Below are 22,246 nucleotides of genomic sequence, written 5' to 3' on the forward strand. Positions count from 1 at the left end.
AGGAGCAAAATTAATTTAGATTTTTTTTTTAAATATTATATAGAAACACAACATTTATAACATACACATATAAATAATGTAAATAAAAAAATAATTAAAAAATAATTAAAAAATAATTAAAAAAATAATAAAAAAAATGAAAAAATGATAAAAAAAATAATAAAATAATAATAATAATAATAAAAACAGTTTTTAATGTTTAGACTACAAGTCTTCTGCGCGCTGATTGAAGTATTTTGTGTACTTTTTTTTTACCGTAACGGCACATGTATAGGCGCCTAGTCACAAGAGCAAAATTACTTAATTTTTTTTATATTATATAGAAACACAACATTTATAACATAAATATGTAAATAATGTAAATAAATAAATAATAAATAAAAAAATAATAAAAACTGCTTTTAATGTTTAGACAACAAGTCTTCTGCGCGCTGATTGGTCAGTATTTTGTGTACTTTTTTTTTTTACCGTAACGGCACATGTATAGGCGCCTAGTCACAAGAGCAAAATTACTTTTTTTTTTTAATTTTATATAGAAACACAACATTTATAACATACACATATTTACACAACAAAATTACTTTTTATTTTTTTATTTTCAATATTATATAGAAACACAACATTTACAATGTTAAATAAATAAAAAATTAAATAAAAAATACATAAAAAAATAATAAATAAAATAAAATAAAAAAAAAAAATAAATAAAAAAAAAAATAAATAAAATAAATAAAATAAACAAAAACTTAAATTAAAAAAAACAAATTACACGCTGCTCGGGCGTCGCGGTGACACTACCGTAACTGTTCGAGCGAAGGCGCAAAGGCGGAAGAGACTGCGCTCTATTTCCGCTGCAGCAGCGAGAACGGGGCTCGTCAGAACAGAAAGGAAGATGTGGACAGAACGGACACACTGAGGGAGACAGGGGGACGTCACATCACACTCATCGCCTACGTCTGGCCTCGTCGCCAGGCAGGTGTTGTTATCCAAAGCTCCGAGGGGATAGGAGACAGTTTAATAAATAAATAAATAATAAAAAATAAATAATAAAAACTGTTTTTAATGTTTGGACTACAAGTCTTCTGCGCGCTGATTGGTCAATATTTTGTGTACTTTTTTACTTTACTTTTTTTTTTATATTATATAGAAACACAACATTTATAACATAAAAATGTAAATAATGTAAATAAATGAAAAAATAAATAATAAAAACTGTTTTTAATGTTTAGACTACAAGTCTTCTGCGCGCTGATTGGTCAGTATTTTGTGTACTTTTTTTTTTTACCGTAACGACACATGTATAGGCGCCTAGTCACAAGAGCAAAATTACTTTTTTTTTTTTATATTATATAGAAACACAACATTTACAATGTTAAATAAAAAAAAAAAAAATAAAAAAAATAATAAATAAATAAAAAAAATGAAAATAATAAAATAATAAATAATAAATAAATAATAATTAAAAAAAAAACACATAAATAAAAATAAATAAATAATAATAAAAAAAAAAAACTTAGATTACAAGCTGCTCGGGCGTCACTACCGTAACTGTTCGAGCAAAGGCGCAAAGGCGGAAGAGACTGCGCTCTATTTCCGCTGCAGCAGCGAGAACGGGGCTCGTCAGAACAGAAAGGAAGATGTGGACAGAACGGACACACTGAGGGAGACAGGGGGACGTCACATCACACTCATCGCCTACGTCTGGCCTCGTCGCCAGGCAGGTGTTGTTATCCAAAGGAGACAGTTTAAGGGTCGTTTCGAGGTGAACGCTCCCCCTCTCCTCCTCCTCCTCCTCCTCCTCGTTGCGGAAGCTGAATCGGCCCCGTTGGCTTGTGAGAGATGGGTACGAGAGCGAGTCGTCTGCAGGAGGAGCCGGCTCCCTCCTCCTCCTCCTCCTCCGACGGAGCGAAGCGGGACTCGTACCGCCGACCCCGCTGCGCCAGGCCCACCAGCCTCGTGGTCGACTTCTCCGGGAGCTTCGAGGACACGGAGGCCAACCGGAGCCGGTCGGAGGAGGGCAGCGACGAAGACCCGGGGCCGCAGCACGGGGCCAGCAGCGCGGACGGGAGCCCCGCGGAGGATGACAGCAGCGCGGGGAGACCGGAGGAGACTCCCGAGGAGGTGGAGGTGGAGGAGGTGGAGGAGCATCAGTCCGTGGAGGAGACAGGCCGCACGCCGCAACGCACTTTCTCCGAGCGGCTGCCCGGGAGTCGACACTCTTCCGGCCGCAGCGTGGGCGCCAGATCCGCCCGGGTCAGAGGAGCGCACCAGCGGCCGGTGTCGGAGGCGTGGATCGGCCTCTACCGTGTGAACAACCGGCACGGCAGTAAGTCCACTTATGTAGTAATGATAGCATCATAATATCATATAATAATATCATAATAATATCGTAATACTATCATAATATCATAATAATATCATAATAATACAATAATAATGTTAATATAATAATAATAATATCATAATAATATAGTAATAATAATATAATAATAATAATGATATCATAATAATATCATAATAATAATATAATACATAATAATAATATCATAATAATATCATAATAATACTATCATAATAATAATATAATAATGTAAAAGTAATATAGTAATAATAATATAGTAATAATAATATAATAATAATAGTAATGTAATAATAATATAGTATAATAATAATATCATAAATAATAATGTAAAAATAATATAGTAATAATAATATAATAATAATATAGTAATAATAATAATAATAATAATAATAATATATAAAAATAATATATAATAATAATTATATAAAAATAATATAGTAATAATAATATAATCATAATAATATATCATAATAATATATAATATCGTAATGTAATAATAATAAATATAATAATAATAATAATATATATATAATAATATGATAATATCGTAATGTAATAATAATAATGTAATAATATAATAATAACATAATAATAATAATACTTGTATTATAATAATAATAATACATTTTATTTATAGAGTACTCAAAGACGCTTTACAGACATTTAAAAACAGCATTTAAAAGCTACACACTAAAAACTTAAAACTTTGCAAAGTGCAATTTGTATTTTTTAATTGTGCTGCATAAATAACACTTGTCACAATATTGGCTTGTTTCCATCAGTAGTGGATGTTTGGTAATTTACCTTAGCTCACACACATGGATACATTGAATTATTGTATGGTGTTAGAGCTTGGCAATATCAGTTTATGTCAAATTATATTACTCAATACCTTGGCATAAAAATGTGACACAATGTGGGTTGATTGATGCTTCCACAGATAACTGATATTTAAATTAAAACATTACATCACATTACAGTCATTTAGCAGACGCTTTTATCCAAAGCAACTTACAATAAGTGTATTCATCATAGGTTTTCAAGAGAACTACTCGTCAGAGCAAACTAATACGAATACAATAAGTGAAACAAACTAATACGAATACAATAAGTGAAACAAACTAATACGAATACAATAAGTGCTAAGTGGAAGGCTCAGGGTAGTACTTCTTTAGGGTGGGTGACTTCTGTAAAGAGAAAATAAAAGTAATTTGGATATGACAGTTAAGTAGGGGAATACCTTAGGTAAGAGTACTCAATGTCAACTTTCTGTAGCCATAATAGTAAAACAAAGTCAGAGGAAATTTAACACGTCACTCCAAACTTTGAATATGACAGTTGAATTATTACACAAACTCAGACATTTAGTCTCATAAAACACTATGAATTTTGCATCACAATATCTCCCAGTGCAGCCCATTAAAATGGATTTACATTCCTGAACAGATAATCTCTTTCCCCGTGCTCGCATACTGACGTAAATCATCAGAGACCCCTATTGTATGAAGCAGAGCTATGACGTGGAAAAACTGGAAGTGGTGACATACGAGCTCTTTCATATCACAAGGCCTGTGGACAATTATTGTCAGAAGCAAATCCTGCGGCATGCAAGTCGAAAACATTAAGTAGCTACCCGCCTTTGTTGTTCCAAGGGCTTTAAAACGGGAACTTGAGTCTGCAGAGGAAGTGAAAAGGCACACTTGGTCGGCAGTGGAGAAGAAGATGGTAAACATGACATTATGAGCCAAAACACAACAGAGTGGTGGGTTTTCCCAGGCCAGCCCTCTAGCAAGACTAGGGAAGTGGGTCACAACTTCTCATGCCCGCTCACTGTTGGCAGCAGATCATAGATGGAGGAAGTGAAATGTAGAGCAGCAAGGCACAGCGTCTGTCCCATCCACCACGGCTCTAGTGGGGGCATGTCACTGCAACGCTTAGCGCATAAAGTAAAATAAAGATTCAAACTATTTTTGGTTCAGTTACACCGGAGGTCACATCATTCACACTATCTCCGAGATTAGAAAGACTGATTGTGTTTCAGCCTGCTCTCTGGGTTTGCCAAGTCATCCTGTGTCATCCAGATGTCCAAACATAGCACTTGTGCGCCATGTGTGTGCACATCATCTAATATTTATGTCCCGCTCTGTGTGACACATGTGTTAATCTCAACCCTGTTGTCTCTCCGCTCTGCTCGCAGATATCCGCTGTCCTTTCTGCTCTAAGTCCTTCCCGGGGGGTCGGATCGAGGATCACCTGTTGAGCTGCCTCACGTCTCCTCCCCTACCATACAACAGTAAGTGTCCTATCACAGAAATGGCCTGATGCCTGTGTTGTTTTATTTTTAAAAGGCTGGAAAAACTCATTGTTCCTGTGTGTGTGTGTGTGTGTGTGTGTGTGTGTGTGTGTGTGTGTGTGTGTGTGTGTGTGTGTGTGTGTGTGTGTGTGTGTGTGTGTGTGTGTGTGTGTGTGTGCGGATGTGCTCAGTAAAGACAGCGGAGAGTGCTCCATCTGTTTGGAGGATCTGGTACAGGGAGAGACCATCGCCAGGCTGGCTTGCCTCTGCGTCTACCATAAGAGGTAAAAAAAAAAAGTTCAGTTGATGTATTTGCATTATACGAAAAATGCAAACGTACAAATGTAAAGAGGAGAGTGTGTAATGCAAATTAGTAAGAGGTGCAACCGATCACAGTTTGGATCGTGTCATAGTTTAAAGTCACAGATCGGATCAGCAGAAAAGAAAAAAGCTAATGTTATAAATATGAATATGTGTGTGTGTATATATATATAAATATATGAATATATAAATGCAGGTACAGTTTAAAAAATATATGTTGTTCTGTACTAGTGCACATATCTCTGCACATTTCTGATTATTATAGACCCGTTGTCCTTTACCACAATATGTCACCAACCACAGCTCAGTTAAGAGTCTTATTATTGAACATGAGAAAAGTGTAGTCGGTATAAGAGCCAGAATATGTTCCTTTAATGTAGCAAAAGAAAACAGTAAGCAGTTTGTGTGCTTCTGTCCTCTTAACTGTTTATTTTACAAAGTTCATTTTGTGAATATTTGCCAATAGAGCTTTCACATCTGTGATAATAACTGCATCGTTATCACATTTTAATTAGACGTTCTCACAGACATAGCGCAAAGACTTTTGTAATTGCTTTGAAACTTCTAGTGAAAAGAAATAACCATGACGTTGTTTAAGGATCACCAGTGTTCATGCATGTTTCAGCCCGTTCACTTCTTCAGTCATTTGCCTTTTCAAAGCGTGCTGTAATGTTCCACACTTATGGTTTTTCCCCAACTTTCAAGGAGTCATTGGTTTTCCACAATTTCAGTACAGACTGTGATCGGACTTGTCGAGACTCGAACATTTACCAAGATTAGGAAATCCCTCATAGGGAAAATCCGGCCTGCTATTTTTTTCCCCCCCAAAACTGTGTTTTGAAGCAGTCCAAATTGCTTAAATGTGATGGATAAGTTGAAAAATGTAATCTCAGATAAAACACATAACATAACTAACTTTTGGTCATAAAGCATATAAGCTGTCAGTTTTCTGCCACAGTTTGTAGGTGTGGCTGTTTTGCTGTGTAATCATATGCTGGTCCACCCAGTGGAGCAACTGAGATTTGGGAAAAAAATGGAATTTTAGGAAGTTAACACCCTTTACAAAAGAGAAAAGTCACTTCTAACGAAATTCATATATTATTGCAAGGAACAACCCTACACTTATTTGACTAGTTACACAATAAGTTAATAAATCATTTGGTCTATAAAATGTCAGCAAAAGGTGAACAAATGGCATCAAAATATTTTAAAGCTTGAGGCAATATCTTCAAACTGCTTTTGTTTTATTTGACCAACTGTTTAAAATCCCAAAGCTACTCCTTTTATTATCACAGAAGGGAGAGAAAATGGAGCAAATTATGACGATTGAAAAGCTGCAACTAGTTATATTTGGCAATTTTTGCTAGAAATATTACTCAAAACTTCTAATGGGAAATCAACAATAGTTGCAGATTTTGTTTTGTTGAGGCAAAACAGAATCTGTAAAAGTAAGTACTAGCTCATTACACTTGTTGCATCTTCTCTCTGGTCTGACTTCAAAAACCCATCGTAGAGGTTCTGACACATTTAACATGAGCTAATCAAAATATAATGTTTTTTTGTCCCCACCCGGTCTTTCCTGTTATTTCTCCCTGTAGCTGCATTGATTCCTGGTCCAAGGTGAAACCCTGCTGCCCTGAACATCCCTTTGATTGACCTGTGGGTCACATGTATTCTGCACAGTGACCAACCTGACTCAGGTATGTAAGACTATAAGACTCACTAAACGACCAGGACGTCCAATTAACAGATTTGTCATTTTTTTAGTATGGATACCAAATGCTCCTTTTTTATATGGCTTACTTTTAGAAACCACAACCATTTTTGTGTCATGTAACAAAAAAAAGCTTCTTAAATGTAAAATGACTGAACAAAAGAACCTGAATAAGAACTTTTCCTTAATAAAAAAGAAAGAAACAAAGAGCACAAAAATCCATTTTGTGACAGTTTTCGGTGTTTGACAGACACATTACAGTTTGTAATAAAAATAAGTATCAGGGCTTAAAGTCCAGTCCAAGTTATTGTACATCCAATTTAAACAAAATCCTTCATATGTCAAACAAAAACAAACTAGAGACGCAACCAACAATTCTTCTCATCATCGAATAAAATGCAGAATATCCTCTTGAGAAAAATATCTGTCAGACAAAGTCCTCTTGACTTAGACAGTTAATCAATTAGCTAAATAGATGCCAAATAGTTTTCTGTTGTTTATCTACTAATCTTTTTAGCTCTTAAAGTCGCATATTAACAACATTTCAATTTTCAGGCCCTTTAATGTAATTTAAAAACTAACAAAAGGCAACATATGTTTTGTTTTATGTGCTGCATAACAGTAGAACATTTGTTTAACTATTTTATGTGATTTTGCTTGCATTTGCCACATCATATGATACATTTCACTGAATAATGTGATATTGAGTTCAAACATATTACCAATCCATGTTGCAGACTATATTTAATACAATCATTAAAGTATGCATGACTTTGTCTAATGTCCACTCCGTCCTTTTTTTCCGCCCCTTACAGGAGACTACACTGAATCCCAATAAAGACCCAATAAAAAAATGTGTAATTGAACAAATCAAAGCCCACTGTCCCTCTCAGACGTAAACCTATATAGAGTGGGGAACACATGATCCTAAGAAGAAGCTCCAGGTAGCGACGCCCGACGCCCCCGTTTGGATCGGTCAATTTTCAACTTGGTCTAGACCATTTCAAGCCAAACATCAGTAAAAAGAGCTGCTCCGTCTCCATCTGATCTCTGGTCGAGACTCTTGTTGGAACACAAGTGGAGAAGGTTTCCTTTCTATGTTTCGGAATCCGCGGAACATATCTATATATATATATCATTTTTAAAAAGTCAAACATTATCATCCCAGAACGATGGAACTTGCCCCAAAAAAAAGATCTTGAACTGGGATAAGAACAGAAAAAAACAAGTTAACTGTGACTCTGGATCCTCTCCTGCGTAGTTTTTCTCCATCCAAAAACGGGATTGGTAATTTTATGAGAAAGTATTTTGCAGAAAGAGTATTGTTCCATGTCATACATTGGATGAATGTTTTGTTTCCTCGGCTATCCCCCAAAATGAACCAACCTCGAACCGAAAGCATGAACTGTAACCACATGGCTTTATTTTGAACCAGCTGGAGGTTGAGGGCTTGTTTTTTGGTGAATGGGGGGCTGCCGTTAATCAGTGTTTATTCTTTTTTTTATATTGCCTGTAAACATTTCAGGGGGAGTTTGGGGGCTAATTGTTTTTTTGGGTCATTTTTTTTGTAGGTGGTTAATTGGCGCTGAGATTAATGTGCTGCTATTTGCTGAGTGTAGGACGGTTGTAGGTATTTCATATTGGGCCATAGTAGCGCTGGTGTTTGCACCAATTTGAGCACTTTTGTCCTTCAAGGCTGATTTATTTTTTTATTTTTTTTCACATAAGGTCTGGGATTAGGTTTGTACGTGCGCAAGTTGTGTATGTATGCGTGTGTTTGAATGATCAGGGACAGGAAATGCCCTCAGCAAGGCTGTGTATTCAGGAAAAGTGTGAATGTGTGTGTGTGTGTGTGTGTGTTTACTGTAAATCGCCCAGACGTCTGCTTGGTCAAAGCGGGTTACCCTTTTTTTATTTTTAATGCTAGTTTTTTTTTTTTACTACAAACATCCCGTCACACGTGGCATTGGTACGCAACGTGGCGGCTCACGCTGTCCCGTTGTACTTTGAATGCTTTTTTTTTGCTTTTTAGTCCCACTTCTCCACCTTTCTCCCTCCTCACTCTCAAACACTCTTTAGGGGTGTAGTACGGATATTTTGGACCAGAGCCCAATCGACAGTTTGCCATCTGGTATCATTAATGCCAGATTGAGGAGGGATAAATGGGACGGATGGGCTGAGGGATGTAATTTTTGGGGCATGTTTACACCATGTGGCATCTGCCTCTCCCCCCAACACTGGAGGCTATGGACAGCTGATGGTTAATTATTACATAACTAGCCTCCACCACTTTTTCCCTCCTTTTTTTTTATAGGATTTTTAGATATTATATCATCACGTTACGATCATTGCTAAATGTGTTAAACAGCTTTCCTTTGCCTTTTTTTTGTGCGTGTGTTGATTGCCTTTGCCTGGTGAAGGGGTTCTTGTGCAAGCAGGTGTTTGTAGTGTATTTTCAGGCTGAAATGAGACGGAGGCCCAAAAGTTAGGTTGCTCAACAGATGCTCTCTGACACAGGTTGTTCACAGAGAAAGAACAAAAAAACATGAATTGATTGCTTTTGCTGTCTGATCGGTGTGTTTACATCCAAAAGTGGTATGGATCAGATTAGAGGTCAGCCCAGTGAAACACTGGTTAAGTTTACTTTTCTCTCTGGTCCCTGGAGTTCTGCAGTCTGAGGTGCTACGACTTCTCTGGCCACTAGAGGGCAGCCCTGTGCATGTCTTTCTTTTTTTTTTTTTTTTCTTTTATATTAGAGAGTAAAAACAAAATAATGCCAAAAGTATGTCTGTGAATTTGGGGGCATTGTGTGAGAGAGTGCAGAGATCATTAGATGTTACATTTGTTGTGGTGATAAGTTATGATGTTGTATACTTTGGCTGGGAGGGTTGGGTGTGAGCGTGTGTGTGTGTGTGAGTGTGAGTGTGTGAGAGAGTGTGTGTGTTACGGGGGGTTTGGATGTGGTGTTTGGGTTGTCGATAAAGATAAGACAATCTAAAACCACACATTACTCTCTTTACTTTCTTACCCCCTCTAACCTGTGTGGTGCAATACCTCAATCATTACCAATGCTATAGAAACGCTCTGTGTGTAAACTAGCTCCTCTCGTACCAAGGGCGGTATTTTGTATAAATGTCCCTAAATCCTTGGTTTTGAATTTCAGGGCACTGGTCCGTCATCTGCCCTGTGCTTTTGAAGTCAATGTATTAGATGAGAATGTTTTTTTCAAAGAGTCACCACAGCGGTATCTGCACCCCCAAGATATGGACAATCTGCCTTTACTCTGGTATATAAAAAAAAAAAAACGAAACAAATTGAATTTTATTTATTAAATTGTAAATATGTAATGCAATTCAAGAAAATGGCTTGGTCTTTGTCTGTTCAATATACTGTTTCTAAGCTCCGATCTTTTGTATGTCTCAGAAATTGTTTTTTATATGTATTTTTTACAATAAATATGTGTGAGAGATGTTTTGTGAACGTCTGTTTTGTGTTTTTAAGTGTCACTGGTGGGTATCGTGGTCTTTCGTGTAAAACGTTTAGTGAGACCTAAAACATGACAGACTCATCCTGAAGAGATTTAATTTATTAAGAATTTAAAGTGTCAATCTTAAAGACATAGCTATGCACCAAAAAAAATCTGAAAACTCCACAACTCAATGCTCAATTTAAAACCCAGGCGTCCAATCACAGTAGAGGAGACAAATATCCCGCCCCAAAGAGGTGATCAAATGTGTTTAATTGTGTTATTTTATTTTGTTGTTACAAAAGAGTGTCTATCTTTCAGCTGGAAAAAGCACTTTAGTTGACCCAACAAACGGACCAGGACTGACACTTTAAATGACATTTCTAACTGATGGCACCAATCATTTTAAATAAATATGTTTAAAAGAACAACACTTTGTTCAATTTTGTAACTGATAAACTTGGAACATCTTAAGTTATAGCTTCTTTCCTCCCCTCTATCAATAATGAAATCTTTTGCATATTAAACTGAACAGATACAGTAATAGTTTGCAAATGTGAGATTTAATTCTCTTAGTGCTGCTACTGATAACTTTCATAAATGATAAATCTGCAGATTATTAATTATATTTCATTGTTTTGTCTATAAAATGTCAAAAATCTGAAAAAGTCTCGTGCTATGCATTAAATGTACTCGTGTGGAGAGTCATGTTTTTTGTGGACCCTGTGTTACTGACATGGCACCCCTGGAAGTCCCAACACCCGACTTTTGACAGCCTCTGACCAACTGTGAAGCAACAGTGGAGTTTTCAATTTCTGCAGTGAGTCCTCGCAGACAGGGTTTTGCTTTTTACTTCACTTCATGCTGCCAGGAAGTGAAACTATACCACAGTTTGAGAGGATAAATAACACCCATCACGAGGCGAGGTATACATTTTGTGTCGTCTCTTCCTCACACAGCACTGCGTGGTGTCAGATTTAACTATAATCCAGCAGAAAAGGTAAGAAGAACATTCATTTTACTCTCTATTATGTTTTCATTTGTTCTGTATCTAAAGTATTGCTTTTACTTTGTCTTAATTTGCAGAGTAAAAGCAATACCTTCTGTTTACTTCTGCTGGTACTTTCAACAAACATTTGGTTGGATAATAACCCTTTAAAAGGTCTGTTTATTCAAATCACAAAAAAATGTATTTGCCATCTACCCATTTACTTTTATCTATTCATGCATACACTTACACTTAACATTTAAGTGGAACCACTGTGGGACCATCCAATTTGCTTTAAAATTATTTAAAATGAAAATGAAAAGTTAGCAGATGCATCAATGGCTCTTTTTTTATTTTAATTGTTTTAACTTATTATTTTTTTTATTAATTTGAGTTAATTCAGTTTTAGATTGTCAACTAAATGACTTATTTTACTTGTGATACTAATGTACTTATACTTATGTTACATTTGAATCCAGAACTTTAACTTGTAACAGAGCATTTCTACTTTTACGTAAGTACCACCGACTAGGACATGAATATACCAGAGCAATTGTTTATGTTATTAGAAACATCTGTGCATTTTCCTGTCATGACAAGTCAAAATGTCTGCTTACTGTTATTTCCTGCTTTTGGAGATTGAACCTTGATTAAACCTCTGGACTTTTGTGGAATATGATGACTGTTGGAAAACCAAAGACTACATGAATTTTCTAAAAACGAAATAATATGACACAACCCTTGTATTTCCACTATGTTCACCAGGATTACGAGAAGTAACACCACAAGTCTAGTTTTACTTCCTAATGTTTTACTTCCTAAAGCAACAAAGTAAGCAGCCCTGTATGAGCTCACGGGCAGATGTTAAAAAACGTGAACAGTGTTTGACCTCAATTAAACCCACAGAGATAGACAGTAGATGCCTTTTCTGCTGTTTTGAACTTCCTCACATTATTTTCTCATCAATGATGAACACCGATTACTGACTGAATTTACAACCTGGTCTACTTGCACCTGCATGCAGGCTTGACAATATGTTTGCTTCCTCATAAGTTCATCTATTTATTTGACTGAACCTCTGTGTTTGGACCCACAGTTTCCTCCACGATGTCAGACACATCAGAGCCCCACACATCCAAAGAGACACTGGACGCTCCTCGTTACGATGTGCCCTCTACTCCGCCACCATTATACTCCTACGAAGGACAGCAACCTCCACCTTACTCTGCAGCCCCGGAAATGTACCCTCCACCCAAAGTCGAGACAAATTGCATCAATCAGCCTACAACTGGGTACGAGTCTTTCGCCGATATCTGCCCAGAGGCCTCGTCGGACACAACTCCACTGATGGCCTCATCTTCTTTTGATGACAAGACAGTGAGGAGAGCGTTTGTTAGAAAGGTTTGTACGACTCGCTATGGGCACGTTTTTTCTACACCAGATTCTTCCTGACCTGTTTTCGGGACCCTCCTAAGGGGTCGCAGTTTGCAAGAGAAATTTCAGGGATCGTACAAGATGATTAACAGGGAAAGAAAGCAGAGGAAATATATTTTTGCAACACGAAACTGGACACTGCAAAGCATAATAAAGCATAAGAGATTCTGGACGGATAGGTCAGATAGATAGGTAATCCAAAAATCACTCTTTAGCGAATGCTTGGACAAGCAACATCTACATTTCTAATCCATAAATGTTCACAGATCAGTGTCAAAATAAAAGCTTTTATAAGAAACATTTTCTATACGCTGTTAATATCAGTTGCTGTACAGAATCTTTTTTCCCTTGTTTTTATAAGTGCCTGTTCTTCATCTTTCCCTTTGCAGGTGTTCAGCATCCTGACTCTCCAGCTGCTGTTCACCTTCAGTGTGGTGTGTGTGTTCACCTTCTCCAGCGTGGTCAAAGAGGCGGTGCAGACCAACCTGGGGGCCTACCTCAGCTCCTTCGTCATCTTCATCGTGGTCGCCTTGGCCCTCAGCTGCTGCAAGTCCTTCAGTCGACGTCATCCCTGGAACATCGTTGGATTGGTGAGTTACGAATACAGGACAATAAATACCCAAATATCTTTTTGGGAAATTAATTTCACTCAATATAGATTCTGTCACCGATACAACAAAACATTTAAATAATAGACTCAAAGGACAGTTAATGCTGACACCATTGTAGATCATAGTTTTTTTTTTCTAAAAGGAGACATGAATATTTGATCAGAAACAGTCCTTGACAAAGAAGTGAAATACTTTTAGAGAATATATTCAAGTATGGTAAAGAAATTAAAGTAGTGATGATCAAACATTTTGGCAAATCTTTTTTCACTTCTTGGTTTTTAACAACTTTTAGATCTCTCTTTAAATTTAAATCGGCTCTGAGAAACTGATTCTTTTTTTTGGTTTTCAAATGAAAACCTCAGTTTCCTCTACAGGCTCTTCCTCTATTGTGAACGTTAAATACACAATGCAGAGCATGGCACAAACAATGCTAGAGTTATGTGGGAGGGCATGTCTGCACTTAACACGTTTTTCATTTAGGGCTAAAAAACTCTGATTATTTAAAGATGTAAACAATCTGGACCTGTTTCTGCTTGAAGCAGTTAAAAGTGAAACTATCATTAAAGCAAAAACAAGTTTTCTCTGATGATGTTGATGTTTAACACATTGAATTTTGTGCCCACAGGTTGTGGTCACCGTGAGCTTTTCTTACATGGCGGGAACCATCGCCTCCTTCCACGACACCACTGCAGTCGTCATCACTATGGCAGCAACGATGGTCATTTCTGTCGCAATCATTGCATTCTCCGCACAGGTCAGACAACCAGGCTGAGAGAGAAAGAGCTGCATTTCAAAAATGATTCCTGTGACATCCTGTGACAACAGACATCCTGATGTGTGTTTGTATTGAGCAGAGCGATCTGGTGACCTTTCAATTGACCCACTTTACTTTTTTTTTTTTCTGTGTTATTTGCAGACTCGTTTTGATTTCACTGTTTGGTACGGTGTTCTGCTGATTCTGGCCGTGGACGTGGTCATGTTTGGGTTCTTCTGCACCTTCTACTACTCCTACATCAGTGAGGTCGCCTATGGATGTCTGGGTGCTCTGCTGTATTCACTGGTACGGGAGAAAAGAACAACGTATACCATGATATTAATACCATACAACACTCCCAGTGCTAAAAAGCAGAAGGAACAAAATCATATAAAATACACATAGTACCACTTATGAAAGCATTCATATGCTGTTAATGCCTTCAGATATATATAGCCGTTTTGCAGGTTCCTTGTTGAACATGTCTGCCACCACAGCTTTGAATAAATCTTCTGAGAGAAAAAGGAGGCTCTGTGGGGCGTAAAAACACACAGTTCCAGTGTATTTAAAGTACTTTTTTTACATTTAACGCTATGACGTGGTTTTTATTTTAGAGCTGACACATGCACAGCAGCTAAATAAGTTTCTTTATCATCAGTAAAGGCCTTGCATTCACACGCAGGGGCTCTTATTAACATGTTCAATGAAAAATAAATGAAAACACCTGTGAAAAATGGGTGTGTGGGTGCTTTGAAGGCATCTACGTCGAAGGCTCTGTTGGAAAAATCCCATACTAACATACTATTCACACTAACTGTGATGCCAAATTGAGTTTGTAGTGTGTCCCAACAACAGTATGAGGATTGTGTATGAGTGAGAAATGGCTGCGTGTATACTTGATTAGCAACAATTTTTCTGAGTATGAGACGTGAGCTGACTTGACATGAACTCAACATACCCAAAATGCATTTCGGCTCTTCAAACTGTCCAACTGTCCAAATTAAGAATCGTTGGATAATGTAATAATGAGTGATGGCGAGTGACGTTAAAGTACAATTAGGAGGAAGAAAGTGTGGAAGCACACACATATAATGTGTTATCTGGTGGTACTGTCTCACCCTGTCCTAACTCTTGCTCCCTTCAGTTCCTGATGATTGACTGTCAGCTGATGATGGGGATGATGAGCTACCGTCTGGATCCAGAGGAGTACATCAACGCTGCTCTCAACATCTACCTGGACATAATGCTCATCTTCCTCTACCTGCTGGGGAGGAGATGAAGCTAAAATACATAAAACACACACAAACACACACAGACGGACTGATACTCCAAAATGTTTCCAAGATGAAAATGTCTATATTATTATGTATATACTGTAACTCCTGTTTTAACTGACACTACTACAAAAACAAAAATCTGTATGAAATATCGTTGTACTGTATCTGTTTATTTCGCAGTGCATGATTACCAACAGTTATCGAAACAAACTAAAGCATTCAATTTCTGTTTTTTTTCTGCATTGATAAGACATAATTAAAAAGATCCATAAAGCCATTTGTGTTTCATACAGCATCAAAGCAGAGACCAAACTGAACGCAATACAGCTTACATTGATTTAAGGACGAATGTGATATAAAGCAGCATGAACAAAAAGATGTGCAACATTTTGAGCAGATTTTCTCTGAATTCTTTTTTAATTGTTTTGTTATTAAAGTGTAAAAACTGAAAAACGCACAATAGAATTTATGCAATTACAATTTCTGCCTGACAAAAGCTGGCACCAAACACTTTCAGGTCAAGTACTCCCAAACGCAAATTAGATAATGTGTCCTAATTGTTCCATCTTTAACTTTGTACTTATCTGGACAAGTGAAAACCCATTATTGACATCTGACTGAGTGAAACAATGGTGGATTTTGCAGTTTCCGTCAGGGATTGTTTTTTGCCCTCAGGAAGTGAAACTCTACACCACAGACTGTGAAAATAAATGACACCAATCAACCTGCAAGGTTTCCTTTTGCGTCGTCTCGTCCTCACACAGCACTGCGTGGAATCAGACAATTAATGTCCATCAGAAAAGGCAAGAACATTCACTTTACTCTCTATTATGTATTCTTAACTTGTTCTGTGTGTAAAGTCAACACAAATATCCTGCTGTTCACTCTGCGTTTTATTGATTTGTGGTATTTATTGGTTCTTCTAACAAGACGACAAACATTAACAATTAATAATCCTGCTGAGGGTGTGTTCACTCAGATCGCAACAAAGATATTTAGCCGTTTACTTTTAAAATTGATCTCAAACTAATTGTATATGTATTAATTTGAGTTATTAGTCAGAGGGAGAAAAAGAAAAATGTCTGTTTTCACTGTGGAACCGTACAGCTCTCAACATGAACTCAATAATCAGTTCATCCAAATATATTTAGGGTTAAACGAGGTCGGTCTACATAACATCACTGATATCTCTGCCACAAAAGAGTTCTCCTCGTTCCCCAACATTAAATGTTAATAAAAGAAAGAGTTTGGCTGACATTGGCTTCTCTCAAAAACTTAGGTTCCGGAAATCACCACCCACAACTGAAGTGCAAAGTCCAGTAGTTCCAGATAGAACACTTTACTGCTTTATAGTTTGGCTTGACAGGGTGTACAGAAATAAGATAAGATAAGATAAGATAAAATAAGATAATCCTTTATTAGTCCCGCAGCGGGGAAATTTGCAGGCTTACAACAGCATAGAGTAAAGTGCACACAAGAGACATAGTAGAAGAAGACAAGCTAAAAAATAAAAAATAAAAAATGAAAAATAAAAATAAAATAAAACAGTAGAAAAAACAACAATAACTGAAATATTATATTTACAGACAGAGAAAAAAAACAACAACTATTTCAACTATTTTTAACTTTTTTAACTATTATTGCACAGTGTAATGTGTAATGTATTGCACAGGTTTTTATTGTCATGTTATTATTGTCATGTGGTCATGTGGTCTGCTGGGAGCAGAGTTGGTTGTGTAACCTGACAGCAGCAGGAAGGAAGGACCTGCGGTACCTCTCCTTCACACTCCGGTGGCTGAAGGAGCTGCACAGAGCTGTCAGAGTGTCCTGCATGGGGTGAGAGGTGTTGTTAATCAGGGATGACAGCTTGGCCATCACCCTCCTGTCTCCCACCACCTCCACCGTATCCAGTGGACACCCCAGCACACTGCTGGCCTTCCTGACAAGCTTGTTGAGTCTCTTCTTGTCTGCTGCTGAGATGCTGCTGCTCCAATACCTTGTGTCAGTTTATTTGTCATCAAGCAAGGTGTACACATGACACAAGCTTCTTCTTCTTTGGTTTTAAAGGCGGCTGGCATCCACAATGATGCATTTCTTCCCACCACTGGATTTAAACTAAAATCTCCACTTAATAAAATGTATTTCTTCTTATTAATTTCACACTCTGCTATAACTTCTCTATCTCCTTTTTTTCACCCTTGACAATAAAAACTCCTTGACTGCTGCTGCACACCTTCCCCTGAAACTCCAACCCCCAGAAATCTCTTGCAGCATCTATAAAATGTAAATTTTCTTTCTACTCCAGTAGGGGTTTATTAACATTGCCAAAAACAGATCCTTACGAAACCTGAATTTCTCCTAAGCCTCTTATCACACCCCGTACCTTGCCTTACCTACTTCCTCGTGCTTATGTCTTTTCTTATGTCATTTTGGATCTTAAATTCAAGTCCCACTGTCCTAGCTTACTGGGCCACATGAACGTACCAGAGATGTTTTTAGAAGCACCTGTGTTTTCCAACTATGACATTAAAAAATGTCTTCTGTGGAGAAAAAAAGGCCTATTGTCTCGTTACTATAACTTGCTACAGTGTTCTCAAACTTTGTAAATTTTATCTGGGATAAAATTGAGAGATTTCTTGACCACGTGAAGTTATCAAAACTAAATAACATGACACAACACTTGTATTTCCACCCATGTTTGCTTACTATAAAAGAAGTGGCACCACAGCTTTAGTTTTAATTTTTTAAATTACACAATTTACACAATTCTCTGCCACAGTTAATGAGTTATCCATACAGTATGATTTTGTAAAATACGAACTTCCCACTTCAGCTGCAAAATAGAACGTATCCCATTAATCAGAGAACAGACTTTATGTGACTGAACCTCTGTGTTTGGACCCACAGTTTCCTCCAGAATGTCAGATACAGCAGAGCCCCACACATCCAAAGAGACACTGGACGCTCCTCGTTATGAGGTGTCCTCACCACCACCACCATTATACTTCTACGAAGGACAGCAACCTCCACCTTACTCTGCAGCCCAGGAAATGTGCCCTCCACCCAAAATCAAGCCAACTTGCATCTATAAACCTAAAACTGGGTACGAGTCTCCCTGGGACATCTGCCCAGAGGCCTCGTCGGACACAACTCCACTGAAAGCCTCATCTTCTTTTGATGAGAGGACAGTGAGGAGACCGTTTGTTAGAAAGGTTTGTACGACTCGCTATTGGCACGTTATCACCAGATTTTCCATTTCCTCAAGATGTTTGAACTCGCAAGATAAATTTCAGGTATTGCACAAGATGATTAACAGGATAAAGAAGGAGAAAAATATATATTTGTAACCTAAATAATGATTCTCTTTTCTAGATTTTGCCTTAATCTTTGCTTTTTTCTGTAAATTAATGGTATTTTTATCCTTCTCAGGCCTCTAAAGAATTCGTAAAATAAATCAGTCTCAGAAGGAAAATAATTTGTAGACATATGCAACCTTTGAAAAGATGCTGCATATAAACATTGCTTTGGTTTCAAGGCGTAGAAACAAGTGTTTTACACAAATCAGAGCCAAAAACTGTAAATCACGAAAAGCCTTAATCACCTTAATTCAAAAACCATTGATTAAGCTTGCAGGTAGTGGTTCAGTGTTTCGTTTTAAGGTCATAATAACAGAATGCATCGTGGCTGGGAGACTTTTACATGACAAGTGTCTCTCTCTCTTTTTTTGTCTGACCAACCCAACTCATTTAATGAATGATTTTACCTCATTTTATTACTTGTAGGCATATGCAACCTGTTAAAAGGAACCGCAAAATAGTAAAAATGTGTTTGTTCAGATTGATTTTGAGCTAAAGCTGTGCAAAACATTTTTTAGTGAATGAGTGAATTATATACACCTCTAAAATCAGTTGCTGTGCAGAATATTTTTGTTAATTACTTGTTCTTCATCTTTCCCTGTGCAGGTGTTCAGCATCATGACTTTCCAGCTGCTGTTCACCTTCAGTGTGGTGTGTGTGTTCACCTTCTCCAGAGGTGAGGCGGTGCAGACCGACATGTGGGCCTACTTCGGATCCCTCATCATCTTCATTGTGGGCGTCACGGCCCTCAGCTGCTGCAAGTCCTTCCGTCGACATCACCCCTGGAACATCCTGGGGATGGTGGGTTACGAATACAGGACCATAAAAGCCCAAATATCTATTCTATATTTACATATAAATTCTGTCACAGATACCTGTATTAGAAATAAATATCAAAACATTTGAATAATAAACTAAAAGGAAAGTTAACCCTGACATTATGAAAAAAAAACATATCTTTGTAGTTTGAAAGGAAACATGCATATCTGATAAGAAACATCTGAGGTCAAACAGTGACATCCTCTGCAGGGATGTGAAATATTGTGGTCAAGTAGGCGAGCCTCAACTAAATGTCTTTTATTACTACCCAGTTAGAAGTAAAAGTATTACCAGATTATCAGATTAATTAAAAATGGGAAAATGAGAAAATATATTCCAATAGAGTAAAGATATTAAAATAGTAATGATCAACCAATTAGACCTCTCAACATTTAAATGGGCTTTGAGGACATTTTTTTATCAAATGAGATCTCAGTTTCCTCTGAAGTTGTGTTCACATGCTGACGGATTCACTGAGCCGTTGAGGTAAGCATTTAAAATGAGGACTTCCTGTTCGAGCTTGGTGGTGATGTTTAACACAATGAAGTTTGTGCCCACAGGTTGTGGTCACCCTGAGCTTTTCTTACATGGTGGGAACCATCGCCTCCTTCCACGACACCACTGATGTCGTCATCACTATGGGAGCAACGCTGGCCATTTCTCTCGCAATCATTGCATTCCTTGCACAGGTCAGACAACCAGGCTGAGAGAGAAAGAGCTGCATTTCAAAAATGATTCCTGTAAACAGACATCCTGATGTGTGATTATTTTGAGCAGGACGATCGGCCGACTTTGACAGTTGCCTAAAGTATCAGTTTAGAAGTTATAGCCCTCAAATACTTCTTGGAAAGAAAATCTGACGATATGAGTTAAAAGCGCTGGAAAAATGAAGAGATCAGAAGAGGCATAATGAATGATGAGTCAATTAATTAATAAAGGCTCTTGACAGAAGGTTAATCAGAAACTATCCTGACCATTGGTGGTTTAAAAAAAGTACTCTTTGGTTTAATCTTTTATATCATTGTAAAGTTAATATCTGTTTGGGTTTAGACTGCTTGTCAACCAAAACAATACATTTAACGTCACCTATGGACACTTTACACCATTTTCTGACATTCTATGCAAAAAAAAAGAATCCAAGAAAGGAGGAAATACTGAAAAGATTGACTGAATATTAAAATAAGCAGTCTAAATGTGTTCTACTCTTAAGGTTGTGCTATCAGGTGTGCAATTAAGAATACAAAGAATGTCTGAATGAAATTACTGAGGGTACTAACGTGTCCCTGTGTTTTTGCAGACTTCTGATTTCACTGTTTGGTACGGTGTTCTGCTGATTCTGACTGTGGACGTGATCATGTTTGGGTTCTTGCACCTGCTACTCCTTCATCACTGATGTCGCCTTTGGATGTCTGGGAGCTGTGCTGTACTCATTACATTACATTACATTACAGTCATTTAGCAGACGCTTTTATCCAAAGCGACTTACAGGAAGTGTATTCAACATAGGTATTCAAGAGAACTACTCGTCACCAGAAGTCATAAGTGCATCTCCTTTCTTAAACAAGCATCTTAAAGCATAAACCAGAGCAAAAGTATAGTGCAGAGGCAAATTACTACGAAAACAATAATTGCAACAGACTAATACGAAAATAATAAGTGCTACAAACTACTACGAATAGGATAAGTGCAGTAAACGAATACGAATTCAATAAGTGCAGCGAACTGATACGAATACACAACAACTGCAATAAGTGCTACGAGGAAGGCTCAGGGTAGTACTTCATGAAGAGGTGAGTTTTCAGCCTGAAAACTCACCTCTTCAAGAGGCTATACCTTCTGAGCCTCACTGTATATGAACAATGTATGTATATATATATATATATATATATATATATATATTAATATATATATATGATATTAACACACATTAGCAGGTGTACTATCAGGACTTTTACAGCACTTGAAGGAACAAAATCATATCAAATACATCTACTTCTGTTGATGTTCATATGCAATTTCTGCCTTCAGACAAAGAATAGCAGGTTTTTTTAGCGCAAAAAAAGTGTACAGCAGCGATAAGTTTCATTATCAGACACATTAAAGGCCCTGCACTCACTTGTGGGTGCTTCTTTAAAAGGCACAGCGTATAGAAAATAATCTTCTCTGAATAATCACCTCATGAAGACCCACTAAAAGTGTGTGGTGGCTTCTGTATATGCAGAAATCCTGCAATATGCCTGTATGAGACCAACCTCCATAATTAACGAACCAATCAGGTGCCCAATCTAAAGCACACATCCAAGGCAAAATTACGAAAATGGCCGACACAGCGACGAAAAAACGCAAATATAAAAAGTCGAAATGAAAATGTGAGTGAGCCAGAATTAACCAAGATCCTTGAACCAGAGAAGCTAATTGGAATTCAGCCATTATTCCTCTAATCATTTACACCTTTGATTTCCCTACTGTGACATGTTCTCTATTATAAAACATTAATTACTGCTAGTTATCTGGTGGTACTGTCTCACCCTGTCCTAACTCTTGCTCCCTTCAGTTCCTGATGATTGACTGTCAGCTGATGATGGGGATGATGAGCTACCGTCTGGATCCAGAGGAGTACATCAACGCTGCTCTCAACATCTACCTGGACATAATGCTCATCTTCCTCTACCTGCTGGGGAGGAGATGAAGCTAAAATACATAAAACACACACAAACACACACAGACGGACTGATACTCCAAAATGTTTCCAAGATGAAAATGTCTATATTATTATGTATATACTGTAACTCCTGTTTTAACCGACACTACTACAAAAACAAAAATCTGTATGAAATATCGTTGTACTGTA

General features: G+C 37.4%; 2 protein-coding genes and 1 pseudogene across 2 annotated transcripts; all 3 read left to right on the top strand.

The window, feature by feature from the left end:
- The first annotated feature begins 1,614 nt into the window (after positions 1-1,614).
- On the top strand, positions 1,615-10,153 carry zgc:66427 (uncharacterized protein LOC406256 homolog). The gene is made up of 5 exons (XM_054596142.1): positions 1,615-2,326; positions 4,560-4,655; positions 4,834-4,939; positions 6,575-6,676; positions 7,506-10,153. The coding sequence occupies exons 1-4, from the start codon at positions 1,840-1,842 to the stop codon at positions 6,630-6,632; spliced, it is 747 nt and encodes a 248-aa protein (XP_054452117.1). The 5' UTR covers positions 1,615-1,839; the 3' UTR covers positions 6,633-6,676; positions 7,506-10,153.
- A 923-nt stretch (positions 10,154-11,076) lies between these two features.
- Positions 11,077-15,417, top strand: LOC129088880 (protein lifeguard 1-like). Its single transcript, XM_054596137.1, has 6 exons — positions 11,077-11,156; positions 12,241-12,545; positions 12,968-13,168; positions 13,815-13,943; positions 14,106-14,249; positions 15,088-15,417. The coding sequence occupies exons 2-6, from the start codon at positions 12,252-12,254 to the stop codon at positions 15,220-15,222; spliced, it is 903 nt and encodes a 300-aa protein (XP_054452112.1). The 5' UTR covers positions 11,077-11,156; positions 12,241-12,251; the 3' UTR covers positions 15,223-15,417.
- A 2,721-nt stretch (positions 15,418-18,138) lies between these two features.
- LOC129088882 (protein lifeguard 1-like) lies at positions 18,139-22,086 on the top strand (annotated as a pseudogene).
- The last annotated feature ends 160 nt before the right edge of the window (positions 22,087-22,246 follow it).

The sequence above is a fragment of the Anoplopoma fimbria genome, chromosome 3 (assembly GCF_027596085.1).
Source record: "Anoplopoma fimbria isolate UVic2021 breed Golden Eagle Sablefish chromosome 3, Afim_UVic_2022, whole genome shotgun sequence".
Lineage (NCBI taxonomy): Eukaryota > Metazoa > Chordata > Actinopteri > Perciformes > Anoplopomatidae > Anoplopoma > Anoplopoma fimbria.

Excerpts from the sequence above, each read along its gene's own strand:
- zgc:66427 (XM_054596142.1), top strand. The coding sequence starts at position 1,840 with ATGGGTACGAGAGCGAGTCGTCTGCAGGAGGAGCCGGCTCCCTCCTCC. Across the intron at positions 2,327-4,559 it reads TGTGAACAACCGGCACGGCA|ATATCCGCTGTCCTTTCTGC; the intron begins GTAAGTCCACTT and ends CTCTGCTCGCAG. Across the intron at positions 4,656-4,833 it reads TCCTCCCCTACCATACAACA|CGGATGTGCTCAGTAAAGAC; the intron begins GTAAGTGTCCTA and ends TGTGTGTGTGTG.
- LOC129088880 (XM_054596137.1), top strand. The coding sequence starts at position 12,252 with ATGTCAGACACATCAGAGCCCCACACATCCAAAGAGACACTGGACGCT. Across the intron at positions 13,169-13,814 it reads CCTGGAACATCGTTGGATTG|GTTGTGGTCACCGTGAGCTT; the intron begins GTGAGTTACGAA and ends TTGTGCCCACAG. Across the intron at positions 13,944-14,105 it reads TCATTGCATTCTCCGCACAG|ACTCGTTTTGATTTCACTGT; the intron begins GTCAGACAACCA and ends TGTTATTTGCAG.